This window comes from Sapajus apella, unplaced genomic scaffold (genome assembly GCF_009761245.1).
Source record: "Sapajus apella isolate SASKATOON/1434 unplaced genomic scaffold, GSC_monkey_1.0 scaffold45, whole genome shotgun sequence".
Classification (NCBI taxonomy): Eukaryota; Metazoa; Chordata; class Mammalia; order Primates; family Cebidae; genus Sapajus; species Sapajus apella.
The window spans coordinates 13,044,567-13,061,221 of NW_022436985.1; the positions used below are offsets into that span (position 1 = coordinate 13,044,567).

General features: G+C 34.6%; 1 protein-coding gene across 10 annotated transcripts in view; it reads left to right on the forward strand.

Annotated features, from left to right (window-relative positions):
* WDFY3 (WD repeat and FYVE domain containing 3) overlaps nt 1-16,655 on the forward strand; it is a 296,888-nt gene that overhangs the window by 224,506 nt on the left and 55,727 nt on the right. For 8 of the 10 annotated variants that reach the window (XM_032239698.1, XM_032239700.1, XM_032239705.1 and 5 more), the window contains 6 exons: nt 1,382-1,564; nt 2,450-2,607; nt 3,703-3,780; nt 5,210-5,437; nt 11,904-11,954; nt 14,198-14,366. In XM_032239698.1, the coding sequence (XP_032095589.1) occupies nt 1,382-1,564; nt 2,450-2,607; nt 3,703-3,780; nt 5,210-5,437; nt 11,904-11,954; nt 14,198-14,366 (867 nt within the window). The remainder of the gene's footprint in view (nt 1-1,381; nt 1,565-2,449; nt 2,608-3,702; nt 3,781-5,209; nt 5,438-11,903; nt 11,955-14,197; nt 14,367-16,655) is intronic. The other 2 variants (XM_032239703.1, XM_032239707.1) reach the window with 1 other exon arrangement.

Sequence of the window (16,655 nt, forward strand, 5' to 3'; positions counted from 1 at the left end):
GTGGTGGTATTAATATTTACATTGACTTAAGTAGAAGTACAAATATTAAATTGGCATTACCTAACTGCCCAGTGGTAATGTCAGGCATATCACATTAGAGTAAGCAAATATTGCTTGAGACAGGTTATCAGTATTGCCATTTTTATTCTTCTTTATACTCCCCTTTTTTTTTTCTTTTTTTGGAGACAGAATCTTGCTCTGTCACCCAGGCTGGAGTGCAATGGCACAATCTCAGCTCACTACAACCTCCACTTTTCGGGTTATGTTCTGCTATTCTCATGCCTCAGCGTCTCAGCCTCTTGAGTAACTGACTACAGGCACACATCACAACGCCTGGCTAATTTTTTGTATTTTTAGTGAGACAGGGTTTCACCATGTTGGCCAGGCTGGTCTCAAACTCCCACCCTCAAGTGATCCGCCTGCCTTGGCCTCCCAAAGTGCTGGGATTATAGCTGTGAGCCACCACGCCTGGCCCTTTTTTTGTTTTAATCTGGTTGTCCCTCTGATCCTGTAAGCATTGCACATTGAAGTCTTGTATGGATTGATTCATTTCCACATGCTCAGTGATAAATAAAAGTCACTCTTCATAGTGTTTGTCTCCCCAGAAATACTGTGATAGTTTTACATGTGGTTTCATTGTTTGGAAGCCCAGCACTCATTTTAATTTCAGTCCTTCATTTAAACCATGAATTTATTTATTCTTTGTTCTTTTACCAAAATGTTTTCAACCCTAAACACCAAGGATGTAGTGATTATTTTCACCTTGCTATGGTTCTTATAGCAAGGTCCTCAGAATAGCAACATCAATATCATTTGGGAACTTGGGAGAAAAGCAGATTCTGTTGCTCTACTCTGATCTACTGAATCAGAAACCCTGGGGTTAGGGACTAGCAGCTTGTTATCACAGGTCCTCAGGTGATTGTTGAGGGCTGACAGGTCTAGAGGAGGAGTCAGGCATACAAATAAGGAGTCCAAAGCAAGAATGAATTTCATAGTAAAATTCTTTTCAAAATATTTCTTTATTTGTGTAAAATACTAACTTAGTTTTGAATTCACCTTAAACATTCAGATCTAAAAATTACTTTTAAATGAGGGATAAGTTTTTATCTAGAAAAAGTTAGATAATTACATATATATAATTTCCAATTTTATAAATAAAAATGTTATTTTGTGTGCATATAAAGATTTTTTTAGTATCTTCTAAATAGGCAACCACAGTTTTAGTTATCTGAATAACCTTTTCACTGGGCTAGATACAATATGAGCATCGTTTTTTACAATTAAATACTGTAGTCAAAATTTTTACCTGTAAGCATGAAGAAAAATAAAAACTAAACCTATACTGTGCTTTGATCATTTGCTTGCTTTGTTTGTTTACTAGGGCGTCAGCTTCTCATAAAAGCTGTCAACAGAGTTTGGACTGAACTGATACATAGTAAGAAACAAGTCTTGGAAGAGCTTTTCAAAGTAACTCTGCCTGTGAATGAAAGGGGCCACGTGGACATAGCTATAGCCAGGCCACTCATTGAAGAAGCTGGCTTGAAGTGCTGGCAGAACCATCTGGGTAAGGCCTACAGAGATCATGTGACCACGAGACTTACATGTGGCTATTATATATAGGTGTACTTTAAATATGTAATTACAGCATTGCCAAAAAGATACTATAAAGTCAATAGAAATGAAAATCAATATAACGTAACCATTCTAGAATGATTATACTGAGATCTTACTTTTCTTGGATTTATTTTTTTTTATATTTGAGGTATGTTATACATCAGGCATTTATGCATTCAGAATATCATACATTGCAAAGAGCTCTAGTATAGTCACTGTCATGGCAACAGATCCACAATCCCTTAACTATAATTTTGAAATTCGAAATGCTGTGAAAACCCAATGTTTTCATTAATTTGGTGTCAAAACTGACTTCATAGCAGAACCTAACTTATCTTTCTTTGTCCTACTTGGTATGGGAATATTCATATATTTTGCTGCAGTAATATTAATGTATTAAAAGTATAGCTTATTACTGTAGATTCTCAGGTGTCATTATATAATCTACAGTGTATAAGCTATATCGCCTTTTAAAAATCCCAAACATTCTAAGTTTTGAAGTATACCCAACACCAAAGATTTTAATTAGGTGATTATGAATTGTTTTTAATTCAGAAACTCATTATTATTTGGATAAAATTGGATATTATTACAGAGCTGTGAGGTTTCAACCAACTATAAGTTCAGCTAATACAATAGTTTGTGAGCAATCATCCTTAAACAAGACTATCAATAAATTAATTTGTGATATCTAAACGTAATATCTGCATCTGTAATATGTGCTGCTTTTGTTCACTGCAGGATTGTAGCTTATAACCAGATATGAAAGTTTTAAAAGTAAGACTCATAAATACATGGAGAAATTATAAAATAATCTAATTTAAATTTTTCATAGCCCATGAAAAGAAATGCATAAGTCGGGGAGAAGCTTTAGTGCCCACCACACAATCTAAATTATCCCGTGTCAGCAGTGGCTTTGGTCTTTCTAAGTTAACAGGATCAAGAAGAAATCGAAAAGAAAGTGGTCTTAATAAACACAGTCTTTCCACCCAGGTACTTTTTCAGTTTTATAGATGGTATTATTAGAAATTTATATTCCAAGGTTTAGTTGTAGTATTTGATATAATATACTTACCATGTACAAGCAATTGATTAGAAATGAAACTTTTCTGTATTTTTGCTTTAAAATAGAGATAGAAGTAATCCAGACTATGGGAATTTCTCTCATTTTATCATGATAAAATTATATGTGAGTGCTATGTCATTATACCCATTTTATAACTGGATACACGATGAGATTTAGAGATTGATATATGATCAGACTATCAATAATTTTCTCTCAATTTTTCCAGCTTTCAATATTGTTGTTACTGATAATTATATAAATTTTAAGGCAATAGCCAAACACGCCTTTTTTAATTTTTACAAACTTGTTGTGTATGCCTGTGATTGATGGTTTTTAAAAAGCTCATCTGCCTCCAGCATTAACTTCATCATCCTACTTCCTTCACCATCCCAGATTTGAAGTGGCAGCTATGAAAAGGGTCTGAGAGAAATAGTGTTTGTCAGCCATCTCATGCATCAGGTCAGGTTTCCTATGAAGCAAACTCTGAGATGGAGTTTAGTGTGCATAATGCATATTGGGGGTGCCCTTGGGATCAATACCTGTGGAAGGGAAAAGGGCAGGACTGGATATAGGGAAAAGTCAGGCTGCAGTGCTAGTCTAGTGACAGCCTCAGCCCAACTAAGTGGAGCTTTGAGGACAGAATATCCACTTAGAGTTGACCTTCATTAAGCTGAAATGTGTGAGTCTTGTTACCCCTAGATCAGGTAGTAGTTGGATGTGGAGCACCCTGTCAGCCCTCTGCAGCAAAGGCAATCTGTGAGGGTGTTGACAGCAGCCTAGAAATGTGGGCAGCAAGCCCTTCTGTGAAGGGGTTTGGGGAGTGGGAGAGCTTGCAGATCTGTGTCCATCACGCAGGCCTCCATTAGATTCATCATGTAATTCATTCCAAATTTTTTGATTTTGTTTTCTGTTTGGGTGCTTTTGGCAGAATTTTAACCAATTGTTTAGCATTAATTTCAAGAGTAACTTTTTTTTTTCAAAAATCTGTGAAATATTAAGACTCTTTTTCCACCCATTGTTAGGAGATTTCGCAGTGGATGTTTACTCACATTGCTGTTGTTCGTGACTTAGTAGATACACAATATAAGGAATATCAGGAGGTAAGGATATATAATCATCATAATGGTTTGTTTTACATTTTTTATATGTGAAAGGTCTCTGTTTGTCCCGGTATCTTTCTGCCCATTTTAAGGTACTGGCTGGAGTGCATTCATCATCAGATGATGGTTTTAATTATCCCTGCTATCAGCTACTTTGGCTACTAACTTTAGGATAGAAAATTTTAATCTTTTGTCAACAAACTGCATTTCAAAAAGCAACAAACTGAAAATGAGCAAAGCTGAATTCTCTTAACATTCACTACTGACATGTTACATGTCTTTGTTCCTAATAAAAATAGAAATGTAAGAATGAGCCTTCTTTTTCAGACTTTTAACAAGGGGATTGCAAAAACATGCATCAAAGTCTCTGAGAAGTCTCTTAAAATTGTAAAAAATTGCAAGATTAAATGAAATTATTTTTTACCGCACTACAAGTGCTTGGCGATTATGTCAGTGAAAAATTCATTGAAATTCTCTTGGTGATTTCATAATTATTCAAAAGCTTATCTTAAATATTTTATTCCCAGAGTAGCTATTTTGGATCTATTAAAGGTTTCTGAATGATTAACTGCTAGTATTTTATGGCTGTGACACTAGATCCTTAGTTTCCCAACCAAAGAACATATAAGTACTACTGTGATAGGTAATATTATAATTACTCACTCAGTAATCTTTACTGTCAGTTATATTTTAGAAGTCTTTATTTTTAGATTTAAATTATGTATACTTACGTTCCATGAATCGTTGGGCAAGTTAGTTATCACTGTCTACTATTGAAATGTTACATATTTGTCATTTGATAAGAAGAATTGTACTGTGTCATAATTTTCATTTAAGTAAAATGGTTTGGATCTGTCTCAGATGCCAGAAGAAAATGTTTTCTCTTTGATTTTTATATGAACATCAAGTTCCCTGTTAGTGCTGGATGTTTATATTCTTCATCTAAAATCTTTGGAAATGTTTACCTTGCTCACCAGTAATCAAGTCTGTTGGCACTATTTCTTTATCTGATTTCCTAGAATATCCCCTATTCATGTTTTGGTAGCTATTTTCCAGTTCGGTGTATCCTTAAATTACCGTATGTATTTATTAACTCACATAGAGCTAACCGTTTCAATATATTTTCATAGTAATATTATCATCTTTTCTGTGCCAGAAAAACAAGCTTTTTTCAACTCTCTGTTCCACCATATTGCATACTCTAACCTATACACGTCTGTCATTTACTTGGTGCTGTAAGAAGTCCACCTTCTGCAACAAAGCTGCTTACTTTAACCATAAACAAATGTAATTTTACTTTTATAATGTTAACTGAAATGGTGTGGATTGTGTTTGTTTCCAAATAATAACTTGATTTTCAGTGACTTGTAGACTTGTTACTGTTACTCCTGCTTTTGCTTGAAAACCGACCTGGACTCTTTCCTGTCAGCGTCAGCAGAATGCCCTGAAGTACGTGACAGAAGAGTGGTGCCAGATCGAGTGCGAGCTGCTGCGGGAGCGGGGCCTGTGGGGCCCTCCCATCGGCTCCCACCTCGACAAGTGGATGCTGGAGATGACAGAAGGGCCCTGCAGGATGAGGAAAAAGATGGTGCGAAACGATATGTTTTATAACCATTACCCTTACATGCCAGAAACTGAACAAGAGACAAATGTGGCGGTGAGTATGCAGAATTCGGCGATCACAGTGGCTCTTTCAAGTTTTTATTTTCCTTTGTAAGCATTTTCTTCTCTGTTAGGTCGATTACCTCAAATAGCTAATTTTAAAAATTCAAACTCTTTTAAATTGATAACTTCAGAGTGGAGGTGGAATGAAAAGATGCAACAGTGTAACAAGGAGACATCATAATGAAGTGGTTTAGATCACAGACACCAAAGCCTGACTGCCCAAATTTAAAACCTGGCTCTGCCACTTTGCTATTGTAGCTGGGTTACGGGGTATTAAACCTCTCTGGGTTTTCATTTTGTTATGCCTGAATTGGAGCAAATAATAGTTCTACCTCATAGGACTGTTAGGAGGATTTAGTTCATTAAAATTAGTTAAGTACTTAGAATAGTGTCTGGTCCAGAATAAGCCTTATGAACACGTGAACTTTCTAAGTAGCTCTGATCATATAAGTTGAGGCAGCTTGAATTGTTCCAATGCCTCTTGTTTCTCTGCCAAACACCCTGGCTCCATTTATCTTGCACTGATTAGCTTAACCTCAGTCCTGATGCTAACACAGATTAGCATCAACCTAAGCGTCCATCAGCAGAGTAATAGATGAAGAAAATGTGTTGTGTATACATAGTGGAATAGTATTCAGCCTTAAAAAAAAAAAAAAAGAAGGAAAGCCTGCCTGTGGCAACATGCATAAACCTGGAGGACATTATGTTACATGAAATAAGCCAGGTACAGAAGGACAAATACTACTTGACCTATCTCACTTGTATGTGGCATCTAACACAATCAGACTCAGAAACAAAGAGTAGAATGATGGTTACCAGAGGCTGAGAAGCAAGGAGAATAAGAGAGATGTTGGTCAAAGGGTACAGTTTCAGATAAATAGGAGGAATACATTTTTTGAGATCTGTTGCTTTCCATAGTGACTATGATTTATAGTAATGTATAGTTCATTTCAAAATTGCTAAGAGAGTAAATTTTAAGTATTCTTGGCACAAAAATTTTTAAGTATTTGGGGTGTTGAATATGTTAATTAATTTGTCAATTAACAGAAAAATTTTTTAAATAATAATATAGGTGAGTCTTAGCTCCTTCTAATAATGATTAAGATTTTAGAAGATAGCTCTCTAAAGTTCTACTTTTCTCAAAGCTATTCAGTTCTGTCAAGAATGCCATATTTGATGCAACTGTGCCTTAAAGCACTGTAATTTCTAATCCTGGAGCACTGTGTAAAAAAGGTAATCCACCCATATTTTTGCAGCCTGTTACTAGCACTTACTTTTATAAGAGCAAATTAACAGTATGATCTTTTAATTCTTAATCTTTTAGTCTATTGAGAATTTAAGCCATTAGCAATTTGATAAAATATTTCTTATCGAGTCAATGCTTATTTAAACTGAATCCATTCAAGAATACTAAAATATAAATATTCTCTCCCAAACACATGACCAACTTACTGTTTGAATTTAACTGAGGCATATACTTCTGAATTATTTTTACAATAATCATGATAATTTTTATCTGTACTCCTTTCCTTCCTTGTAATAATGTCATTTGTTTACAAAAGTATATTTAAACTTCTGTATCAGATAAAAGCAAAGTACCCTATTAAGCGTTCACACCTACAACCTTGTATCATCAGCATTTTACCTAGGCAAAGGAATTCACCAGCCTGTGAAATCAAAACAGACGCTCTCATAAATAAGTATACACGAGATGGAACTTATTTTTTTAACAGATGGGTTACATGTTGGAAAATATAAGACAGTTAAGAAATGTTGGAGATACTTTCACATAAAAGGAAAAAGCAGCCAGGAAGGAGAGACAGTTACAGAATGTAGAATTCATGCTGCGTAGTTCATGCACAAGTCAAGGTCAAGGTCAGTCTGCTATGATGAAATTTGCTGAAATAATTCTTCTGTTTTTAGTAGTTTACATCTTTTGTAAATTTGGAATGCCATTAAATGTCCACTTGTATCTTTTGGAATATGCATTCTGGCAATGTTAAAAACAAATTTTCAAAAAGCAGTAGTATCTATTATCCCACTGAATTCTACCATCAAGTCAAAAAAGAGGAGCTGATATTTATAAAACACAGTAAGCCAGATCAAGCTTGTCCAATCCTAGGCCCATGGGTCACATGCGGCCCAGGATGGCTTTGGATGCAACCTAACACAAATTCGTCAACTTTTTAAAAACAATGAGACTTTTTTTGCCTTTTTTTTTTGTAGGTCATCAGCTATTGTTAGTCTTAGTGTATTTTATCTGTGGCCCAAGACAGTTCTTCTAATATGGCCCAGGAAGCTAAAAGATTGGACACTCCGGAGCTAGATTCTTTACAGAGCAGTTTGCATGTGTTTTGTTTCAGTCTCCTAACAGCCCTCTGAAGTACAGTTAATATTGTTTCCCAGTTTTACAGATGAGGAACTGAAACCTAGAGTAGGTAAGAAACCTCCTTTTTGGCTGCAGCTACTAAGTAGCGTAGTAAGGTGGGAATACAGTTCAACAGTCTCTTAGTAGTTGAATCACTTTGAAAAATAAAAGATTCTAATGTTTGCCCATTTTGTGACATTATCCATTGACAGTGAATATATTCCATATTAGGTTTTGTCTCTCTAGGGCTAATGAAGTACCTAATACTTAATGAATATTGAGTGAATAAACTGGCAGCACTCTGTTACAGACTTTTTTCCATTGTTTTCTCTTTAACATTACATAGAATTTTCCTCACTCTAAAACTTCTTCACTATAATGGCCTCAAATCCATTTTATGGCCGTGTAGTTTATACAGTTTAGGAGAGGCCTCTATAAGAAAAAAAGTACAAAATTATGAATATAAAATTAATAGGGCTTTGTTTCCAAGGTTTTGAAAGTGGCTCATGGAAGTGAAGGCCACTAAAGTTTAAGCTACCTTAGCTTCATAGTAAATCCACCTCTGCCGTGATCTACATTAAAAAATATTGGCTCCTAGAGTTAGAGACCAATCAGTTCTTTCCTTTAAACTTCCATAAATTTGTTGTCTTCCTTGCATGCATGTTTAATATAGTAAGTACTTTTTGTGACATAATAGGTTTGTGTCAACCTAAAAGTTGCTTTTGAAGCCTCTTGATGGTTAAAAGACTTGACCTGGTGGAAGGGCAAATGATTTAATCTTTTGTTTATTGATTAAAATGATTATCGTTTCTCAGTAACATTTCCGTTTTTTGTCCTGTCGCTTAAGCTGAAGAATACAGTGATGATTTAAAAGTTAATTTCTTGTTTAAAAATATTTGATTTGTTAGAAATAAATCAGGTGTTTTTTTTTGTTTTACTCATTAAAGTTGTATTTCTTAAACTTTGATAATCTTACATACTGTATAGCAAATAGCTTACCTAGTCTAAGTTTTGAATTTTATTTCTTGATTTTAAGTTGGATGTTTGTGTATAGAATATGGAACATTCTCAGACTTTAAAGCATTGAAAGTTTATCAACTAAAATTATTGTAATAAAAATAGTAATAATAATTACTAATATCCTGAGAAAAATTAAGTACATATGGAAAATTCTATATTCTCAAATAAAAATGATTTATCCTCTACACACAGTGACCTTCCTCGGGGACTAATTTTCATAATTAAAACAGCTATAATGAGTTCTACTATAATTGTGTATTTTAAACAGAAATAGATAGTGTAAGATGTAAGTCTGGGATTTACTGCAAATTCAAAATCCGATTGTTCTTCTGAATTCTAAGGGAGGAAAATAATGCATATTTTGCCATTTAAAAAATATTTAAATATTAGGCTTTAATTTTGTAATTCCCTTATTTTTACAGAATAATAATCTCATACACATTTACTATTCTTTGCAAAGTTCATTAGGGTGAAGGTCTACCTATTAATTTGGGGTTACTCAGGGGCAGGAAGCTAATGAACTTTTCAGTTCCTTTTCTAACTAGGGGAGTTTCTTGTGGCTGCCTCAACATATATTTTTATATGTTGTATGCATGTCACAAGACTCATAGAAACTAATCAGATCAGTTAGGAAATTTCATTGCCAGCATTATAGGAAAATTTGAAATAAAAGAACTATAGGGCCGGGCGCGGTGGCTCACGCCTGTAATCCCAGCAGTTTGGGAGGCTGAGGCGGGTGGATCACGACGTCAAGAAATCGAGACCATCCTGGTCAACATGGTGAAACCCCGTCTCTACTAAAAATACAAAAAATCAGCTGGGCATGGTGGCGCGTGCCTGTAATCCCAGCTACTCAGGAGGCTGAGGCAGGAGAATTGCCTGAACCCAGGAGGCGGAGGTTGCGGTGAGCCGAGATCCTGCCATTGCACTCCAGCCTGGGTAACAAGAACGAAACTCCATCTCAAAAAAAAAGAACTATAAAATTATTTTCTACAAATTCTGACTTTGAAAAATATAAGTTTCTATGTAAACAATTATAGTAATAATTTAATGCTTTTTTAAGTAAAAGGAAATCAAAATATTGCTGAAATTACTGGTATAACATATTTACTATTGAATGCTGGGCTTTTTAGTAAAATAAGAACCAGTTAATCAATCAGTGAGCAAATATGTATTAAATCAGCACTGTACCATATGCTGCCAGGAAAAATATGGGGGTATGCTTGGTAGATGCTGCCTGCATCCTGGCTGGGAGTATATATAGTGAATGTCACAGTTAGCTGTGACATTAGTAATTGGTCTGTTTTGTTGTATTGATTTGTTGCATATTTATCCAATAGTCTTTCTTGGTTTTTTGTTTGTTTAAGACAAGATCTTGCTCGGTTGCCCAGGCTGGAGTGCAGTGACACAGTCTTGGCTTATTGCAGCCTCGACCTTCTGGGCTCAAGCAGTCCTCTTACCTGAGCCTCAAGTAGCTGGGATTACCGGCATGCACTACCACGCCAGGCTACTTTTTTATTTTTTTGTAGAGATGGGGCTTTCACTATATTGCCCAGGCTGGTCTTGAACTCCTGAGCTCAAGCAATCCATCTGCCTCGGCCTCTCAAAGTACTGGGATTACAGGTGTGAGCCCCCACTCCCGGTCCTATATATATATATATATATATATATATATATATATAGACACACACACATGTATATATATGACACATGTATATACATGTGTGTGTGTCAATATATATATACATATTTGTATATTTTTTCAACTTCAGAGTGGGTTGAGGAATCAGTTTTCTTCACTTTCATGTGCACATTATGAGTTTAATATGTGTTTACAAGTATTATTTTTTTTTTTTTACCGAAGGAAATTTTATATACATTGAAATATACAAATCTTAAGTGTACCATTCAGTGATTTTTTTTTTCTTTTTTTAATGTTGGATTTCCTGATCTGTTTTTGTCACTAAAATTCTTTTATTATGGCCTAGTCAGTGAGTTTTAACAAATATATACATTACACTTTTACCATCTAAATCCGTACCAATATAAAGAACTTTGATTAGAAGTTAAAGATTATTTTTCAATATAAGATACACTTTTACAAGTTTTCTTTTAAAAAGAAAGATTCACTAAAACCTTGTGAAGTATCCGAAAGTATACCTAGTGGTCTGTTGTTTGTTTTGCCTTGGGAAGCAAACATTTGTGAAAACATTTTGCCTCCTCATGTTTATTATAGGGAAAGGTACTAGAAATCATCACCATATATAAACCGTGAACAGGAAGGAAATTTGGAAGCAGTTCTTGGTTGCATTATTGTCTGTAGCTATTTGTGTGCTTACATGAAGCCACAAGCTGCAGCTCAACAGAATTGCCTTCTTATTAATCAGGATTTTATTCTGAAAATAAAATATAAAGCCACTACCTAGTTCTTTTAAAAGTACTCTTTAGAAAAACTTATAACCTGGGGGCTGATGATGCAGTCTACCTTCCGCTTTCAGCCTTTCTGAGATGGTGAAAGTAGTGAAAGAAGTAAGCAAGTCCTTGTGTTTTTAAGGGAGGATTTTCTTTTCACTGGTTATGCCTTAGTGATGTCTGTGGTATGGAGTATTGTAAATGATAGTTTAAATTAGCCATTTGCTCCAGTTACAACACAGATTTGGGGATAACCCCAGGGAAAGGAAGATGGAAGATACTAGCTAGCATTAGGTTCTATTATCCTGATTTTAAGTTTGTTTCTTGGTTTTTGTGAAATGGTGTAAAGAGTTGCCTGTAAATCATCCAAGTCAATGGCAGCCTGTGCTGAAGTTTTGTCTGTGTGATTTGTAAGAGTTTGTCCTGTTCAATCCACTGAGACATTTGGCGTATTTAAGTTTTACTTAAAGCTGCTTTTGATCGGTGAGAAAGTAACCACAAGATGCTAAGTGATTATTTAAGCTGCTTAGGCTATCATATTAATTTTCTTTCAGTAACTACATCTTTCATATTTCATACAATCCTCAAAAAATTTTTATTTTTGTGTTCCTCATTATGTTTTTTTTTCTGATGTCTATACTTAATACCCTGTTTTCAGTCTGAGATCCCAAGTAAACAGCCTGAGACACCTGATGATATTCCTCAAAAGGTAAAACACAAATTACAGTAAAAGAATGTAAACTACTTATAGTTTTGTTTTTTTCTGATTTTTTAAGTGAATGGTAGACTAGACTAACTTAAAAGATTGGCTTTCAATTTGTTCTTCCTGTAAGTTTGTTAGAGTTGAACAGTTGGTTTCATTCGGGCTGAGAAATGTTCTACTCTTTCTCAGCTTTTTCTAATTATCTCTTTTTAGGGTTTGTATGCTGCTCACTAACAGGCTGAGTATTCACTGCTCTCACTAAAAAAACGTGTACTGCTTCACACGTAAACTAACAAATTATGAGGCATGTTAGTAATGGGCAACCTGGCATCTTCAACTTTTCTGTTACTCTTATTAATTCTTCTAAATACTGAAGTGTGTATTTTGAGAATTCAACAATGTCTCCTCTTTTAAAATTATTTCCTTCAATCAGAAAGAACTAATGGAAACTAAAAGTGTCTGATCACTTTTTAAAATAAAATTTTATTTTAATTAGTAGAAAAATTAATCATCGTTCTTATATTCCAGAAAGATGAAAGTATATAATTCAGTTTTTTAAAAATGTAGTTCTTTAGAACACAGAAATGTGCCTCAAAATATTTAGAGAAAAGTTCTCTTAGGTCAAGTTTAAATCTGTACATGAAGTCGGTAATTAAGTCCCACATCTATTAATTCATTGTCTTGCCCATCACTAACTATGCTTTTATCTTTTTAAATATTAGCAATTTTGAGTTGAAAATACTTGTCATACCTCATATAGAAGAATTTTTATGGTACAAAGTTTACTACCTTCATTTTCAAAAACAGTGCAGTGTTTTGTTTGTTTACCCATCAGATTGATCCTCCAAATTGTAATATTATTTTACATCATTTTAATACTTTCCTATGTCAAGTAGTATTTTCAGTCTCTATTTGCTATATGTCATTCCTCAGTTCACTGGCAACTCCCTTTATTTCCTTGCTCTGTACCTGACGTTAAAGAAGGTTAATGTGACTTCACTTAGTTATCTTTTTATATAAAATTTGGCTCAGTATCTCATTCTACATGTCCCATCCAAAGGACACTTGTTTACCACTTGAGTTGGAAATCACTTTAAAATATATATATATATATTGCTTGAAAAGGGCATTCTTGTAAATGATGCATATTGACTGAGTTTGAAGAGTGGACAGTAGAATTTTTAATGTTATATATTCTTGTTTATAGAAAAGTAAAGTCATATTTAGAACGGGGAAGGTTTTAAAGCATGTTTCAGATTTTATCTTTTTAAAATTATTAATCCATAGTCTGGGTCTAATTCTGATCTGAGGAACCTATATACATACAAACTTTTCCCTCTGAAATTTTATAGGCTATTTTACATGTTAGTTTCTCATTGTCTATGATTTTAGGGGGAAAACAATTTAAGTCAGTTGGAAAACCTGTTTTGAGAATAAAGGTTTATCAGGAAAGGAAACGTTCACGTATCATGTTCTAAAACATCAAATCCTTGTGTTTCTAAGTAATTAATTTATTCTTCAAAATGGACTGCTATATGATCTTACTCAACTCATTTAGTTGAGTTGGTTATGGATCATATTCCTTTACACAACAGACCATGAGAATGAGCAAATTGGAGATAGCAGCTTGCAATGGCAAGCTAACCAGACTGTCACCTGGCATAAAACTTTTTTATTCCGTTTTCGGTCAGGACTCTCAGACATATCTGAAGATGGTTTTGGCCATTCTCAGTGAAACCTGGGGATATAGGAAAGAATAGGGCAGTTGAGTCTCCAACTCCAAGTATCTGAACTACACACTCACACCAGTTATTCTGAATATATAAACCTTAAGGCCTGATCTAATTACTTCACTTGGGGTGGAAGCAACCGGGCTGCTCACAGACTAGATAGGCTCCTTGCAGCTTGATGCTCTTCAACAGTGAGCATTCTCTTTACTGGAGGGGGAGGTTTCCTCATACACCAAAGAAGACACACTGCACTAACACATAAACATTTTTTGTCTAGAGATTATTTCAGGAAGAACAAAACTGCTAATACTGTTGTTTTACATGTGTCTTTTAAAAACCTATGGTATTTTAAAATAAAGAAACTTAACCCAAAAGTGCAGATTTACTGTATATACATACAGTCTATGAAAAGCCCCTTTACAAAGGTAACACACCTTGACACCATACCTTTCCTCAAGAATATTATGTTTTAATCCTTGGTGATAGTTATCTGAGTCACTTTCTTTTGTCATTTCTTAGAAACCTGCTCGATACAGAAGAGCCGTAAGTTATGACAGTAAAGAGTACTACATGCGACTGGCCTCTGGCAATCCCGCCATTGTCCAGGACACCATTGTGGAGAGTTCAGAAGGCGAAGCTGCTCAGCAAGAACCAGAGCATGGCGAAGACACTATTGCTAAAGTCAAAGGTCAGCCTACCTTTTTGATTTTGATTAAAAGTGATTTTAGAAGATTCTTGCATTTGAATTCATACAAAAATTTGAGTAACTGTAAACAGTAGGACCAACTTCAAAAATATCCATACATATTTTACCGTCTCACCCTTCTTAAAGATTGATTTCTTTATCAGAACTAAAGAGACTTGCTCTTGTTTATTGCCTACAAATGAATGTCACATGCCCATTGGCTTAATGTTTTTTTTTAACTGTATTTTGCAGAATCCTCAATGGCACTTGATAGTTTTTTTTAATATCCATATGTATTTTTTCATGACACAGCCTCAGGAGGTCTTGAGAACATGTGTCTCAGCATTTGATATTTTAGGTTAATGGCTTAATAACTAAATAAATATTTATAAAATTAAAATAACTACTAAACTTGTCATTAGTGCATATTAGCCAGTAGTAAGGAATAATGTTTTTTTTCTATGGGTTGAGAGGGATTATCCCAAATCAAAACTTTAAGAGCCGAGTAGTTGCTGAATTGTACTACAGTGTCCATAGACTTTCAGATTTTGCATTTTTACACACGGTGCCTTCAGCCGGAAATGCTTTCTTCTTTTCTACAGCTTCTCCATTATCCCTATCTTAACACATCCTATTCAGTCTTAAACCCACTGGTCATATATGAAATCACCCTTCTCTAAAGTCTTCTGCAATTCCTCTGTTCACTGATAGTACATTGTTCATGTCTTTTATAGATGTTTCAGTGATTTTTCACTGTTGTATGTTTTCTCTAATTTCCAAGTTTTTCTCAAAGAGAGAGATTGTTTTTCTAACCTTAATAAATTTTGACACATGACTAGCACAGAATGAGGATTCAGTCAGTTCAACAGTGTAAATCAATCCATTGTTTTAATCTTTTTAAGCCTCTGATTCACACAAATTCAAAAGCCTGCATATTCTATAAAGGCCCAGAGCATAAATTAAGATTTTAATTAAAAGTTAGTTTTAAAATTCAAACATGGTAAATTAAACATCAGTTTTAATGATTTAATAAATAAAAATTAATTTCAAATTGTTTTAGAAACTGACAGCATATGACTGTGTCAACAAAAAACACTATTTAAATTGTGATCAGTTTCTCCTGTTGTTATAACATACCTGTTTTCTCATGTGATGACTATGACTTACTCAAAATTTCATAATTGATCCAACATTTTCATAAAAGCATTGAAACTTTTACGAGTTGAACAGAGATTAAAGCCTTCTAATTTTGTTGACATTGCACCAGCACAGTTACTGAATTTGGCCCAAAACTGTTGCTGAATATAAGGTAATATATAATCCACAGAGTTGATAGATAATTTGTGTTTGGGTCATTGGCTCTTAACTTCTCTGGCCTGATTTCCTAATCTCTAATTGAGCTAAAAGCACAAATACACAAGGTATTATGCTAGACATAGAAATGGAGGTTTTGATTCATTAAACTAAAAATAATACAGCTAAAATAATAATAATAATAATAATAATGCAGCTGTAAGCTTTCCCCCTTTGTGGATGTTCTCCGCAGGATTTGATCTCTCTTGCTTATTTATTATACTTGTTTGTATATGAAAACAATGCTCTTCTCAAGCCAAAGCAAAACCTCTGGTAAGTAATATTGAAAGAATAACACTCGGGCTGACTTGTGCTTTTCCAAAGTGCTTAGAGCAACTATAACAGGCAGGTATGATGTTACTTTGGATGGCACAAAGAATATTGATTTAATCAAAATATGTGATTTACAGTGTATTTTGAGGACTTCTCTTACCTTGGATCCTCACTGGTTACTGTCAACTGATTTTAATTATCCTACTGTGATTATTAAAAAGTTGTCAAAATGTAGGTAGTAAAATGTTTTCTTATTTTTATTTTTATTTATTTTATTTTATTTTGTTTTTTTTAATTGCATTTTAGGTTTTGGGGTACATGTGAAGAACATGCAAGATTGTTGCATAGGTACACACGTGACAGTGGGATTTGCTGCCTTCTTCCCCATCACCTATATCTGGCATTTCTCCCCATGCTATCTCTTCCCAACTCCCCACCCCCCACTGTCCCTCCCCTATTTTCCCCCAACAGACCCCAGTGTGTAGTGCTCCCCTCCCTGTGTCCATGTGTTCTCATTGTTCAACACCCGCCTATGAGTGAGAACATGTGGTGTTTGATTTTCTGCTCTTGTGTCAGTTTGCTGAGAATGATGGTTTCCAGGTTCATCCATGTCCCTACAAAGGACACAAACTCATCGCTTTTGATGGCTGCATAATATTCCATGGT